Source organism: Stomoxys calcitrans, chromosome 3 (assembly GCF_963082655.1).
Source record: "Stomoxys calcitrans chromosome 3, idStoCalc2.1, whole genome shotgun sequence".
Taxonomy (NCBI): Eukaryota; Metazoa; Arthropoda; class Insecta; order Diptera; family Muscidae; genus Stomoxys; species Stomoxys calcitrans.
The window spans coordinates 195,683,353-195,699,501 of NC_081554.1; the positions used below are offsets into that span (position 1 = coordinate 195,683,353).

Below are 16,149 nucleotides of genomic sequence, written 5' to 3' on the forward strand. Positions count from 1 at the left end.
ATAAACGTCATCGCCAAGTTGTAACTAAGTGTTTATTAATGATCTTGCTCACATGTACTTACTCGGCAAGGAAGACAATTTAGTATCTGTGGATGCATAAATAAGAAAGAATTTGTGTATAAATACAAATAAATATACTTCTAAAATAAATAAAAAATGTTCCACAGCAAGTTTTTGCAATAAATCTTTACGAAGTTATAACGATTATGAGAGATAGTTTTGTGCTTTAGGTGAAAGATGCTGCCAAAGGTTTTTGGAAAGTTGGGATTATTTTACTTATACCAATATCCAAAAAATCTAGTCATATTTACAAATAAAAGCTGCATTCTTTTCTTTTTAAATTTGTGTGTAACATATATGTAAGCAGCTGATACATTGATTGGTGCCATATAAATTTTTGTATGTAATGTTGGTATTCTATTCTGCTTTCGGAATAGTCGCGGATATCTTTAATTGTTTCGCGAGCGGAATTTGGCAGTTATGTTTTGTTGTTTTTTTATTCCAAAAGGCGTTTTTTATCTGCACATATGGTTTTATTATTTTTTTCGCAAGTAAATAAAAGAAAAAAACGAACCATTAAAGCCAATAAAACAAGCGTTGCCAATAAATTTTTTTTGCCATTTTCCTCACTGTAGATAGAGTACTACTTTTTCGCCTATGTAGTTTAACAGAAAAATATTCATCTTAAACATTTTGGCCAAAGAAACCCAAAAAAGGAAATGTGGCAACCTTGTCAAACCATCGAAAGAACGATTTAGGGACATTTTTTCGTAAAAAACGTAGTACCAGCCTTTAAGAAAATTTCATTTGAGCTGCGTTCCTGGTGCCTGCAAGCGGAATTTTCGGTATCGGTACCAATAACAAAAATTTCGTTTAGAATACGTCATTGCATTTTTTATGGTAACGAAAATTTTGCCAGAAGTGCATACTACGTTTTCGGCCGCCAACTGCTTCTTCCTGTTAAATATATATTAAGCTGAGTGCATGCACATATTTCGCTGCGTTACACCTTACGTTACGATGGGGCCATTACTTAGGCAATAGGGTGGAGCGCTTTTTTTATAGATTGCGAGTTACACAGTCATGATATTAACAGAACAGCTGACTAATGATTTCTACTTCCACAGGGTTTTGCAATGTCAAATATTTATTGTTAACTTTTTGAAAATAAAAAAATGAAATTAAAATAATACTAAATATTATATATCACAATAATTAAGATTGATCATTGATACTTAAAATTAGATTTTTCTGTTATTTACCCTAAATAAAACTAAATGTTTTATACTAATTTTGACAATTCAATTCGCCCAATAAGCCATTGTGCTTTGTTGTTGGCCCAGTAACTATACATTGTAGGTATACCCCTCAACACAGTTCAATCGCTGAAAAACGGTGAGCATTTCAGTGAATTTCCGTGTATATGTGAATTTAATTTTTTAATTTCACAATTGTACGATAACACTTCGCACCAGCAGTGAACAAATTAACAATATCATAAATTGAGAAGTTGTTGTTAAAAGTTTGTGTTTAGTGAGAGCCTACTCGCCCTTGTGAAATACAACGACAAGCAAGCAAGAAGATACTTTGGTTTGCATTTTTCTTGAGTTGATGCAATCGATTTTTCCTCAGCCAGTCAATGAGTAATCTTTAATTTTATGGCTTAGTTGGCCAGTGAGTGCTTTTTCGCTTTTTCAATATATTCATACATTGCTTAATGTGTGACTCGTGTGAAAGTTTCTTCGCCATTAAATAGAGAGACAACGTACAACCAAGCCAAGGAAAAAAAAATAAAGAGAACGACGGAGCATTGTGAAACAAAAAGCCCCAAGACTCAAATATTAATTTGCAATTAATCATGAAATTTTCTCCAACGCCAACAACAATATTCAATAACAATCGCACACACGAAATAACTTTGTCGAGTTTGCAAGAATCCCTTAACATATATAAAACAAGTGCTGCTATCGCAGAAGAGCCAATACAGCTGAATTCACCAAGAAGACCTTACTACCAACACCATCACCATCAAGTTCAAGTGATATTCAAAAGAAATAAAAAGCAAAAACAACAACACCTAAGCAAAAAATTTGTAACATTTAAAAATTGGAAAACCCAAAACTTTTGCATAGCTACGTCTTGATTACGTGAAAAACAAAAATAAAAATAAAACTACAAAAGGCATATAAAACTGTGAACAAGAAACGTGCGGAGAACGTAAACTAAGTGAATTTATTTAATTGGCAATCCAGTAAAATACAAAAAGCAAAAAAAAAAACTACAAAAAAACCTATATCAAAAAATACGTACTACGTTGGCACACAAGTAGACATCGAATTACCTCGTGTTTTGCCGTCAGAGTTTTTAGTTTTTCTTTTATTTCATTCGCATTCGCATACCCATCGCACATTTTTCTTGAGCCACGTTTTATTAAATTGCGCGCGCGCGCCTTGAAGCCCGGCAAGGAATTTCATTGTTTCTTTTGAATTCCTTTTTGTCTACGTTTCAAAATTCTCGTAACTGTGTGTGCGTGTGATTGCATTTGAAAGAGATAGCATTTCAACCATACTTTCAACACAAAGAACAACACAACACTAAACAACCAGAGACTAGAAGAATTTTATAGGTTGACTGACAACAAAAATTCAAAGGTCTCTTCCACACACTAGTAACATTTCCTCCTCAACAACGGCGGCATCTGTGTATTCCGTAAAAATTTCAAGAAACCAGGAGAGATCGCAAAAGAAATCCAAATCCAACATGCCTAAACGCAATAAGAAAGGTGGCAAAGGTAAGTAAAAAGCGTTGTAAACCTAAAATTCCCATCTAATAATTGTATAATCAGTATTTATTTTTCCTTGCATTATATTGTATTATATACATTGGGTACACTGAATCATAAAAATGTTTGTAGCAGTTTCAACCAACACGCGGGAAATGCCCGCTATGTATGCATTAGGTGGACGAGTGGAAAGTTAAGAATCTGAGGGAGAAGGAGAAATTAGTTTTCATTGGCATAATAATTCTCTTGGTTTGATCAGCTGGCCGGGTGTAAGTTCTGACGAGCGTCCTTCTATTAGAAATAAAAAAGGGCTTTTTTTGTCTAACGCACGCCATGATAGTATGGAATGTGTGGTTCTTATAGCCACATTCGCTGTATATATACAGTTTGATTCATTCATTCATCGTGACCCAGCTACCGTTGTTGTAGCAGTTTGTTGTATTCTATCTTTCGTCTGCTTGATTCTGTTGAGTGTCAAGACCCAGGAACTCTGCGTCTAAGAAGGGGGGCGTCCACAGGGATTTGGTCTGAATCGGGTCTGGCTGCACAGTTAAACAGGTAACGTGTATCGTGCGGTCTCTGGTTACAATTGGGACATACATAGATCTACCTTAAGGCTACTGGGCGGTGGATATCTATCCACAAGATCATGATTTGGATGGTCTCCGCGATAACAGCCCAAAAGGTATTGCTTAGACAGCATGTTGTTATGTCTTGCACTGGTAGGATCTTTGTCTCCTGATGTAGGTGGTTCACATGAGAACTGAGGAGACAGCCCGTTGCAGTTCGGAGGGCGGCATTCTGACAGATCTGAATATCATTCCACTGCGTGTCACAAAGTTGACGAGACCACATTGGCGCTGCATAACTTACCACAGACCGGCCAATTGCTTTGTACGTGGTCAACAAGCTTTCTTTATCTGCACCCTAAGTGCTGCCTTTACTTTATTGCAAATTGTTGTGGCATGTGGGTAGAATGTGTAAAAGTTGTCAAATGTGACGCCAAGTATGGAGGATAGGTAGAGGTTAAACAGTGCCTGATATATCATCCCACCTTGGCGAACTCCCTGTTTCACTCTACGGTGCTTCGACATCTTATCCCTAAATTCCACAAATGACTGGCGACCACACAGATAATTCGCGACGCAGCGTTTCGGGCCTGGCTGGAGGGACGTGTTGGCGATGTTCTTAAATAATTTGGCATGGCTAACCGTGTCGAATGCCTTCCATAGGTCAAGTGCCACGAGGACCGTCCTATCACATGGCCTGGGCTGATTGAAGCGACGGCAAATGTGTGCGGTGATGACTGTTGTTGTGCTATGCACGCTTCGAAATCCATGTTGATGCTCGGTGAATGGAAATTCTCCTACGAGGCTTGGAAGGAGATCGGTCTGTACGACTCTTTTCCAGGTTTCAGTAGCGGGATCACACTGCCCATTTTCCAGACATCGGGAACTATAAGAGTGTTTAAAGACAGGTTGTGGACAGTAGCAAAGTACTCAACTCCAGGTGAATCCGTCTTCAGATCTATCTCCAGGAAATTTGGGCCGCCTCATTTGGATCGGTCCATAGTGATTGTGCAGTCAGATTAGTTGGTTTCTACGGGCATGTAAATAGGTGATTGTTGTCATGCAAAGAGAGTGTCATGGTGAAGCAAAGTCTATTGAGTAGCTAAAGATGAACTTTTCCCCTCCCAAAATAAGGGCTTCAGTGGCCAACGATTAGAAATCACACGTTTCCTTATGTTTCTTTTGTGAGAGATGATTTCGTATTCTTTGTATATAAACCTGATCTTCTGATCGCATAAAATCGGATTATGGTTATATATAGTCGCTATATAGACCGATCTCACTATCCTTTGGACACGGTCTTAGTAGAATATGAAATATGTGAATTATATTTCATTTAGGCTTTATGTATGTAGGTAGTACATATTAAGCTTCAAAGCTTTTGCTTTTTTTTTTTTTAATTTCTCAAAGACTCGGTGTATGGTCGAACGAATATGAATGGCAAAGTTTGTTGACATCCGCAAAGGAGTAGTTTGAATTTGAATTTCCTCTTATTAATCGTCAACAGAAAAATGACTTCGATTATAATTTTTAATAAATATATGTGTATCTAATCTAAATCATCTCACAATTGCCGGCGATAATTGTGAGGTATTCAGACATGTAACATTTCTCTTTAAAGAGGTGTCGCTAAGCAGTAAAACTTAAAACGAACAGCACTCATTGATATGCCAGAAGTCTCCAAATTATTCTCTAAGGGAAATTTGAAAGAATGGCCCATATATTTTTGGGTATTTGGTGGAGAATTTATGCGTATGCCAAATCTTATGAAGTTTATAATGACTGGAGGATTAACAAATGTTTTGTTGGTGTTGTAACAACTTTTGTATGTGGACATGGTGATCCTCGTTCATATCCATATCTGGGTAAGCTGTTTCTGGTCCAAAGTACCGATCTCAGCGGGAACATGATGGCCATTAGTTATTTAAAAGCTCCAATAGCTCGCCTTGTCATATTGAATATCATAGGCACTTAGTATTAATGCAGGTGCCAGTGCCAACCGGCCTATCACTGAGACTCCGCTCGATAGCGCTGATTGTCGGCGACTGTAATTGCAGCAACTCTGTGTGGAGCATTTCTCTATCCGCAACCTGAAGACGCGCCCGGTAGCTCGCAGCTAAGCTTCTCGTGATAACAATTAACACCACACAAATCGGAGCTCAAAGTTCCAGCCTTTGTGTAGCTCACAGTTATCCCGTGACGGGTATATAAAACCCTTTCTCCAATTAAGGCAAATGTACAATGTTTAAATTTTTATTTATAAAAAAATATGTATATTATTTATACTACTTATAAATTTTTTCATAAAGTTCAAGCCTCATCAGCCAAATATTTGTACAATTTTGCTGCTTACTATTACATATTTTTATGTTGTTTTTTTTTTTTTCCTTTACACGATCTATTTTTAAAAATGTGTGTTCTACTAAATTCAGTACACGTTCACAAATTACTTTCAAGGTTTCGTGGCGATGGTGTGCAAGGTATTGCTTCCTGCATACGTACACTAAAGTGCACCGGTTTACATAAAAGTGATCTAAGTCGCTTTTTAGAAAAATTAAGATATCTAAAACAAAGGTCTTAGCAAATTGTGTTTAGTTAAATAAGACCTAACGATGAAACACTCAGAAACCAATAATGTAAAGTGCGTTTGTTTCTCATTAAATCATAGCGATTGTTCACAATTTAAAAGAAAATCATATTTTGTCAGTTACCTCTTACTTAAGTATTCATAGGCTCTCAGAAATGCACTGCTTTTTGTTTAAGTTAAATAAAAATTAAATATTTTATTTTTAAATTGGCTCTTAACTCTCTTTTACTTTTACGGGCTCCTATTAGCACTTGTACAAGTCACAAATTCGAAAAGTTGTTATTTCAAGTCTTCATCGTTTATGTTTTGGTTTCTCTATTTGCTTTTTATACAGCTGACTTAACAAAGCTACGAGAAAAAAAAATGATAAAAACATATTGGGCAAAATTGTAATCGTAACAAATCAAATCATCGAAACAAAGAAATGTATACGTATGTATGTATGTATATAAACTAAAACAGACACATTTGAAGTTTAATTAAACATATACAAATGAATATAGCATTGTACATATACACATATGTGTAGATAGCTGCATATATGTAATCAAACTTTTGTCTAATGTCGTTTTGAATACGTACAAGTATTTAAATTTATACACGGACAATGACTTTGTTTTTGTTTAGCGTGCTATGTGTTTGTGAATTTCTTGCTAGTAGCACAAATGCTTTGAACTGACGATCAGACCTGCCACAGATAACCTTGAAATGTCTTAAAATAATAATAAAACAAAAAAAAACGAGTCTGTGGTGTTAAAACCTCTCACGATTGTACAAAATAATGAAATGTACAAGATATCGGCTTGTATTTTGCTTTAACTTTTTAATGGCATGAAATAGCAAATGAATAAAAACAGCTGATGCTCAAACATCCCGTAGTCGAACTGGGACAATTATTTGTATTAGAGTAGTTTTTTTTTATATTCTTATGTGCCAGTAAAAGCATTTTACTCTCATCAAAATGTGAGAGGAATATATGAATGGCATCTGAATACTCACATCTGCTTGCGTACTTATGTCATTTAAAAAAAAATTAAATAGACACAAAGACACAAACCCATTATCATACTAGTTCAGCAGTGCTCTGCTATAAATAATAGGTCTGTTCTCGTGCTTTTCCAGTAAAAATTTGTAGGAGAGTAAGAGTCTTTTTACTCTCTTTAAAACATTTGCAAAAAAATGTACGCGAACAACTTTCAGTGAAAATTTGCAGAACAACAACTGCTTTTTGTTTTGATTGGTTTTTTTATTTGCTTGCTTAGGAAGACAATTTTTTAAAATAAAAAATGCTGGCGATAGTTGTGATGTATTTTCCTTAGATAAACGTCAATTGACCCGAGAGTGACAAGGCTAGAAGGGGAGCCATTCGTCGTATCCGTGATCTCCGTGCCGCTGCATAGCCATCGCAATTTATCGTGCACGAAGCTACGAATGTCATCCGTGGCCCCAGACAGAATCTCAATACTGATTCTGAAGAATCTGGATCTGCCTGGAGGCAAGTACCTTACAACTGTCGTAAGCCTGTCTGAGCACTATTATAGTACCCGATGTTTGGAAGATGTTGTGCTGACAAAGGAACGTTGTACTAACCACCTAATGCTTCTCGATATTGTGGCTAGACAAATTGCTGCGACCACTGATGTGAGGCTAAGGGAGCTTTCTATTGACGGCTTCGACCACTGTGTTATCATTGAAGATAACTGTATCCGTTCACAATTGGTAGACTAATTTGCATTAACTTTTTCGAATCCCACTGTGCGTAACTTTTAACTGCCCAACCAGACCCACTAAATACCAGCTCTTTAACAAATTCAAAGGAACGGTGATGGTTTCATTGTGGCGCACTGATGAGGATAATTCCATTGAAAAACTCAAGAAACCGATCATTGCTCTTTTCATAGTGTCTGGAAAGATATAAAGTTTTAATTTTTTAAGATTTTCCAAATAATTTCGCAAATTTTGCACTTACCTTCTAATGTAGAACAGCCCACTTGATGTAAAATTACAACTTCATTTGGTGAATTTTCTGTACCTGATAATTAGCTGCTGCCTTGAATCTTCATTCAAAGAAAATAAAAATAAAACAAATATAAAAATTACCAATAAGCAATATTTTTATTTTTTACTTACCTCTGCCTTTTTGATCTATTTTGATATTAGCTTTTGTATTTTCATGTAACGGCTGCTTTTCATAAAACAGCTGACCTTTACAAAACATCTGTTCAAAGTTGCAAATTTCTGCTGGCAAAAAAGTCCCAGTAGAAATTTGCAGGTTCTCTATTTTCGAACTGTCAAAATTTGCTCTCTCTCGCGCTCTCTTCTGCTGGCAAATAAAGTACGCGAACGACTTCCAGTAAAAATTTGTGCAAATTTGCAAAAATTTTTGAGTTCCCGAACATAGCTAATAAAAAGACTAAAGGCCTTAAGGCCTGGTTATGGTCTCGTAAATGTACCGTAAATGTCCAATAAATGAATCGTAAATGTAAAGAGGCAATTATGCTCATTACAAAACGTAGGGAAAGCCTCAACAATCAGTTGGAAAATTGCAGAGAGAAATCATAGAATAAGAGATAACTTTTTTCTAAATAAAAATTTTTGGTTTTGAAATTTGTTGAAACTTAAATTTTATCAGCTTACACGAATTCTACATTCCGGTTACGGTCGACAGACGTTCGGCAGTCAATTGTTTTGTGTATTCATAGGCCAAAACAAATTTTGATTTTGATTTTGATTTTAAAAATCATCCAGCAAAAATGTAATCTGCATTAAATTCTAAAAAAAATCTTCTAAGAAATCATGGATCTAAAATCAAACCCCAATCCGCGCCTCTCAACTTGGAAAATCTATTATTTCCAGCAATTATTTTTTTTTTGGAAAAACGAGCACATACATTTTCAAGTCAAGAGGCGCGGAAATTTTGTTTGAAATTTTGCACACATAGGTTAAGTAAGGTTGAAAAGAGGGTGCAGATATTAATCCGCCCCATGCCACTATGGACATACGCCTAAGCCAGTAATCGGCTTGCTGTGCGCTCTAAAAACTATAAAGTAACATCTAAAAAGAAAATTTTAAGTTAGGAATTCCGTGCTACTTATAACTTCTTTAATTGTTTTCAATACCACTCCCACAGTTGGTTCATGTCTGGTATTGTGTCTCCACCTAAGTGCCGGTATCTGTTAGACGCGAAAGCCGGGCAATGACAAAGGAAATGCTCCAACGTCTCATCATCTTCCCCGCATGCCCTACACATGCTAGGATTTGCCGCACAGATTTTACATAAGTGAGCTCGTAGCCCTATGTGTCCTAATAGCTATATTGAACTCCTTGCTTCCTTTCAGTAATACCCTTGTCTTCTCGCGATCTGGATTCCCCATAGTATTTTCGCCGTCCTACCGACCGTTTCGCTTATCCACAATGTTGCCCACTCCCTTAACTCAAACTGCGTCGACTCGAAAGGCTTCGGGTTAACCAAGTTTAATGACGGCAGCTCTCTGGCCTTCACGGCTAAATCGTCTGTTCTTTCATTTTCCCTTACTCCGTTATGGCTCGGCACCCAAACGATGCGGATTTTGCCATCCTCGGAAAAGTTAATCTCCTTCTTACACTCCAAGACTTCTCGTGACATTGCCGTCCTGGTTGTTATTGCCCATATGGAAATTTTACTGTCGGTAAAGATGTTCACACTCGACGTCCTCGCGTTAGCACCTCACGAATTCCGTGATCGCCCGTATCTCCGCCTGCAGGACCGTATTATGGTCAGGCAGTCTAAACCAGATCTCAGTCCTTGGGTTCTCAATGTAAACCCCCAGGCCCACTCTTTCCTCCAGCTTTGATACATCCGTGTAACATGATCTTCCAGATGGCAATACTAGGGTTCCGTCAATCCAAGACTGTGCCGATGTCAGCAGTGCCTCGCACTCGACTTCAAATCTCAGGTATCCGATCGGAAACCTCTTCCATTCCTTCCAGGTTTCCTATCGTCGCCTCGATTATACCGCGATGGTATGAGCTGCTCCCATCCTCAATCCTTTCTCCCATCGCCTTAAGGCTCATAGCCGCAGTGGCTGCCTCACACTTAATCTGTATGTCAATGGGTCGGAAATCTAGAATAGTCTCCACTGCCCTAGTGGGCGTGGTTTTCATCGCTTCGCCTATGCCAAGACAACATGTTCTCTGAACCTGTTGTATGGTCCTTATGTTGCACTTTTTCTGCGTAGCAGTCCACCAAACTAATAAGGCGTAAGTAAGTATTGGTCTAATCACGCTCCTGTAGAGCCAGTGGACTATTCTCGGATTCAGGCCCCATTTCGAGCCTACGACCCGTCTACATAGTGCCCAACATCTGTGAGCCTTCTCAGTGCGCTCCTGAATGTGACACTTCCATTTCAGTTTCCTGTCCAAGATCACAATTAAGTAATTGACCTTGTCAGATATCGAAATCGTCTTATTGAGGAAACATGGTGCGTTAAATTGGCCCACCTTCGTCTTCCTCGTGAACAGGTACATTTCAGTTTTCTGGGTTAACATTGAGACCTCTGGGTCTAGTCCATATGCAAGACCCTTTCGGCCCTTCTGCATAGTTAGTTCCGATCCTTACACATACACATACCTACTTTTTATTAATTTAGGTCGGTTGAGTTTCAAAATGTGCCAAATCGGTCCATGTTTCGATAAAGCTTCCATATAAACCGATCTCCCGATTATAATTCTCGAGCTTCTAAAGGGCGTAGTTCATATCGGATTTTGTTGAAAATTTTGCACAATGACTTCTCCTATGACATTCAACAAATGTGCATGGTATGGTCCGAATCGATCCAAAACCTGATGTAGCCCCAATATAAAAAGATCTCCCGATTATACTTCTTGAGACTGTAGAGGACGCAATTCTTATCAGATTTGGCAGAAATTGTTGACACTTTACGTGCCAAGTATTGTGTTAATCGATTTAAAACCTGATGTAGTTTCCATATAAACCGATCTCCGAATTGCACTTCTCAAGCCCCTACAGGTCGCAGTTCTTGTATGATGAATGTATGGCTGAAATTTTGCGATCGATCTTTTACCTACGTGCCAAATATAGCCTGAAACAGTCCATAATCTCATATAGCTCCCATATAAACCGATCTCCCTGAGCCCCTATAATGCTACCCTGAAATTTTGAACAAAGACTTGTACTACGGTCCCCATCATCCAAACCAAGTATGGTCCAAATCGATCCATAACTTGTTATATTTAGCTCTAATAGCATGTCTAAAAAAACTTGACAAATGCTATCCATGGTAAGGGTATATAAGATTCAGCCGAACTTAGCACGCTTTTACTTGTTTTATTGTTGTTGTAGCAGTGTGTTGTACACTGAGGTGGCAGCCCTTGCCGATGATGGAAGCCATCGAGATTGTGTTTTATTATTATTTTAATATAGGTATTTTTTAATTTCTTTCTAAGATTAAATTTATATGAATATTATTTTTAATATATTTTGCAGGTCGCCAGGGTGATTCCAATTCCGAGGATGAGTCATTAAATGATAATGTCTCCGTATTCTCATATATGTCAGAAAATGGTGCATCATCTGTCAATGATTCCGATGAGCTAACATCTAATGAACGTTACGAAGAGAAATTTATGCAAGCATTGGAAAATGCTACCGAGAAGTCAGCCCAAACACGTGTCTTGGCCTTACAAAGTATATGCGAAATTCTAATGCATCGTTATATGCCCGATTTTGTCGATGAACGCAAAGTTACCCTGATCGATTGTATCGAAAAGAGTATTCGGCGCGGAAAAGGTCCCGAACAGGTATGGGGTGCCCGATTGGCTCCATTGCTGGTATTACAATTAGGCGGAGATGAAGGCATTTCAAAGGCATTGAATCAATTTTTATTAACAACAGTACAAGACAAATCAGTATCGTTTGATGCACGTGCCAAATGTTGCACCGCCTTAGGTTTATTGAATTTCTTTGGTGGTGACGACATTGGTGAGGTGGTCACTTTAATGCAATTCTTTGAAGCTATATTCAGTGCAAGCTATCTAAAAGGCGATGACAAGACCCCCATATCTGTAAGTGCCGATGCAGGAAATTTGCACGCTGAGGCTTTGTCAGCATGGGGATTACTGTTGACTATGATACCTTCGGGTGATTTTGTTTCTTGGATGACAAGTGGCCAGTCCATGTTACCGTAAGTCTTTCTTTTTTTTTTGCTTATAAATTTTTATTCATTTGTTTTTTCCTACAACAGTTCCTTCAAAAAGTTAATGGGCTTATTGCAATCGCCCCATTTGGAAGTACGCATAGCTGCAGGTGAAACCTTAGCCCTCATTTTGGAATGCGGTCGTGCCCATGACGAAGAATTTCTAGAGGAGTACTTAAACGATTTGATAGATTCTGTAAAACAACTTGCTACAGATTCTCACAAATACCGTGCCAAACGTGATCGTAAAACTCAAAGAGCTACATTCAGAGATGTGCTGCGCTATTTGGAGGTAGGTTAAGATAAACAAAAAACAAAAGATTTACTCTAAATTTTATTATACACAAATTTTTATTTGGTTACAAATTTAACTCGGTCAGGAATTAAAAAAAAAACATTGTTATGATGTTACTGCCGCTTATGGTGAAGTTTTTTTCTCATGATCACACGGCCTGTTTTGCTGATTGCATCCATATACTCGCTAAAGTTTACCTTTTTAGTGAATGCGCCACTACTTTGCCAGTGAGAATTACTGCCAGAATTAATGAAACGCTTTGAATCGGCAAAAGCAATGTTGAATGGTCTATAGGTCTTGGCGCAAGGATTATCGCTTTTAATATCTCTTCCATCTCCAGTTTCTTTATCCATTTCTTGCATGACATTATCTCTAAATTCTGCACAAGGCCCCTGTATTTTTGAAAGTTTGTTGGCGTTCTGTTTGTTTGTTTCGTGCTCATCTTTGAGGGATTCGTAGATGCCTTCGGGATATTCGTTAACATTACAGAAGTCGATTTGGTATGTGGTGAACATGCGATCATTTTGGAGACGCCTATTAAGCTCATCCTTAGGCATTGCTTTAAGGCGTTCGTATAAATCGGGATATGCATTACGTATTGTCTTTAAAAATCGATTTGGCTGTTGTTTGAAACAATCGCCTTGATCGTTAGGTGACATTGCTTCAATTTGATGTGGAGCCAGTCGCGTGGGTATGATTCTTGGATCGATAAGACGACCCATTGGTGCAATACCAGTCCACTCCACTGCCTCTTGATGCTTGTTCAGATCAGATTTTTCTTCTATACATTGGCATTCCTTGTTTGCATTTTCATTAAGCGTTTCATCTTTATCGAATTCATAGCGTTTATTATTGGGCCGTATATAATCGTGCTGATAAGTTGACACTAACATTGTGATAAAAAAAATTACTGAAAATTTTTTTGTATTTTTTCTATCGTATAAAAAAGTTTGAAAGTTCCTTGCCGATGTTGAAGTTGAAAATTTCAAATGACATTTATGGCAAAGCATGATAGATCTTATTTGTTATACATCACAGTATTCACTTGATGAAAAAACAAGTAAAAAAGCGTTAAGTTCGACTGGGCCGAACTTTGGATACCTAAAAAAATGCAATACCTTCTGCCCAATAGCAGCTATTTCGAAATATGTTCCGATTTGGACCAAATACTAATAAGAACGAATCATTGCTCAATTGTGTATAACAAAATATTGATATTTTTAGTAGCTATATCAAAAAAAAAAAAACCGATCTCAAGCATATACGATACGGATGTCGAAAAGCCTAACATAAGTCACTGTGTCAAATTTCAGTGAAATCGGATTATAAATGCTCCTTTTATGGGACCAAGAATCGAGATATCGGTCTATATGGCAGCTATACCCAAATCTGGACCGATTTGGGCCAATTTGCAGAAAAACGTCGAAGAGCCTAGCACTACTCACTGCCCCAAATTTCGGCGAAATCGGACAAAAAATGCGCCTTTAAGAGCTCCAATACCTTAAATCGAGAGATCGGTCTGTATGGCAGCTATATTCAAATCTAGACCGATCTGGGCCAAATTGAAGAAAGATGCCGAAGGTCCTAACACAACTCACTGCCCCAAATTTCGGTGACATCGGACAATAAATTTGCCTTTTATGGGCGCAAGACCTTAAATCTAGGGATCGGTCTATTTGACAGCTATATCCAAATCAGGACCGATCTGGGCCAAATTGAAGAAGCATGTCGATTGGCCTAACACAACTCACTGTCCCAAATTTCAGCAAAATCGCATAATAAGTGTGGCTTTTATGAGCCTCAAACCCTAAATCGGCGGATCGATCTATATGGGGGCTATATCAAGATATAGTCCGATATAGACCATCTTCGAACTTAACCTGCTTATGAACAAAAAAAAAGAATCTGTGCAAAGTTTCAGCTCAATATCTCTATTTTTAAAGACTGTAGCGTGATTTCAACAGACAGACGGACGGATATGGCTATATCGTCTTAGATTTTTACGCTGATTAAGAATATACATACTTTATACGGTCGAAAATAGATATTTCGATGTGTTGCAAACGGAATGACAAAATGAATATATCCACATCCTTCGGTTGTGGGTATAAAAAATAGGAAACCTTCATGGTAGAATCAAGTCAACTTTCGTACTAGTGAGGCTACCTAATTGATATTTTGCATCCCAAGTCGTCGTCCGGAGACTTTGACTTACGGAATCCATGATGGAAGAGTATTTACTACATTCGGCTCGGTGGAATTTTTAGCATATTTACTCAATTTTTTCCATTTGCGTTCATAAATTTTAAAATATTCCCTGTATTACATTGTTTTCCTTAGGAGGATATTTCGCCTGAAATCACCATACGCTTTGGCGGAGAGTCCCTGGTTTTAGATTCGTGGGCCATACACCACCAATATTCTGCATTATGTGTAATAATGGGCCCTGGAATGACCTCGCAATTGCAAGAAAATGACTTCATACGTGATATTTTCGGTTTGGGAGCTAAGGTCGACACAGCAAACGGTGCTACTAAACACAAAGCCACCAAATTGGAAAGAGTAAGAGAACTTTTGTATTTAATTACAACAAACAAGCTAATTTAATAATTATTTTCATTTTCTTTCAGCATTTGGTAAATGCTGCTGCATTTAAAGCACGCACTATCACCCGTGGCAAAAACCGCGACAAGCGTTCTGCAGTTTTTACTTAAAAAAATGTTCATAAATTTGACATTTTAAAGTCGAGTCAGTCAGATAGCTAGCCTAATTCTCAAAGCCGACAAAATTTAGTTTTTGTTTCTATTTAGATCAACATGGTAGCCCTTTTTAATGAAATATAATGAATTTGATTTTATTTTCTTTACTTTATCTTTTGTTTTTGTCCTGTTTGAAGTTTTTTGTTACGCTTGTTTTAACTTTAGAATTTTAGAAATCCTAGTATATTTATTACAATAAAATACTTATATTTATATATAGTATATATAGAAATAACAAAATACGCATATGAAACATTATACATATTCAATGTACACTATAAATAACATATTAGTCAATGAATGGCGTTCTATATATAGTTACGAAACTTATACGAAGGTGAGCGGTAATCTTAGTTGCTCATATCATTGCAGTTTTCACACTACAATTATTAAATATTAGTATATAACATCAGAGTAATCTAACAAATGATTGAATTATTTTAAATTGATAAATAAAAATCCACATGTGTGTATAAATAAACTTATATGTATATACATATATATATTAATTTTCTGGCTTGTTTCAGGAAAACAAATCTATAAACGTAATCTTATTGTAAACATGTAACATAATAGTTTTAATTTTGAAATAAAATAAAACTTGGCTGAATAACAAAAAAGTCAAAACCACCTAAAAATTTTGTTTAATTATTATGCCAAACAGAAGGTCGAAAATGTATCTCTGAGCCTTAAGTCATAGCATTTGAAAGCTTGTATTATTGTTTTACATCGACTTGTGGCTACTACATGGCTGAAATGAGAGTCCACTGTAGAGCAGAGGTTAGCAGGTGTTCCTATGATGCTGGATGCCTGGGTTCATATCCTGGCCAGAACATCATCAAAAATATTTTCACCGGCGGTCATACCCTCCTAATGCTGTTGTTGTTGTAGCCAACTTTTCATGTGGAGATGGCGATCCTCGTCAAGCTCTTATAGGCGAGTAAGCTTGTTCCGGTCTATTCG

The 16,149-nt window shown here is 37.2% G+C and overlaps 2 protein-coding genes and 1 long non-coding RNA gene across 3 annotated transcripts; 1 reads left to right on the plus strand and 2 right to left on the minus strand.

Moving 5' to 3' along the window:
* Window positions 1–1,351: 1,351 nt before the first annotated feature.
* On the plus strand, window positions 1,352–15,671 carry LOC106084718 (interferon-related developmental regulator 2). Its single transcript, XM_013248646.2, has 5 exons — window positions 1,352–2,791; window positions 11,424–12,120; window positions 12,181–12,424; window positions 14,768–14,989; window positions 15,058–15,671. The coding sequence occupies exons 1-5, from the start codon at window positions 2,761–2,763 to the stop codon at window positions 15,139–15,141; spliced, it is 1,278 nt and encodes a 425-aa protein (XP_013104100.1). The 5' UTR covers window positions 1,352–2,760; the 3' UTR covers window positions 15,142–15,671.
* On the minus strand, window positions 7,133–8,630 carry LOC131995775 (uncharacterized). Its single transcript, XR_009397624.1, has 3 exons — window positions 8,069–8,630; window positions 7,908–7,995; window positions 7,133–7,842 (listed from the first exon to the last, which is right to left on the minus strand). It is a non-coding gene; the product is annotated as an uncharacterized LOC131995775 (long non-coding RNA).
* Window positions 12,449–13,416, minus strand: LOC106084800 (uncharacterized). Its single transcript, XM_013248761.2, has one exon. The coding sequence runs from the start codon at window positions 13,318–13,320 to the stop codon at window positions 12,541–12,543; it is 780 nt and encodes a 259-aa protein (XP_013104215.2). The 5' UTR covers window positions 13,321–13,416; the 3' UTR covers window positions 12,449–12,540.
* Window positions 15,672–16,149: the final 478 nt, after the last annotated feature.

Coding starts and splice junctions, on each gene's coding strand:
- LOC106084718 (XM_013248646.2), top strand. CDS start 2,761: ATGCCTAAACGCAATAAGAAAGGTGGCAAAG. Junction 2,792..11,423: donor CAATAAGAAAGGTGGCAAAG/GTAAGTAAAAAG, acceptor TATATTTTGCAG/GTCGCCAGGGTGATTCCAAT. Junction 14,990..15,057: donor AAGCCACCAAATTGGAAAGA/GTAAGAGAACTT, acceptor ATTTTCTTTCAG/CATTTGGTAAATGCTGCTGC.
- LOC106084800 (XM_013248761.2), bottom strand. CDS start 13,320: ATGTTAGTGTCAACTTATCAGCACGATTATATACGGCCCAATAATAAA.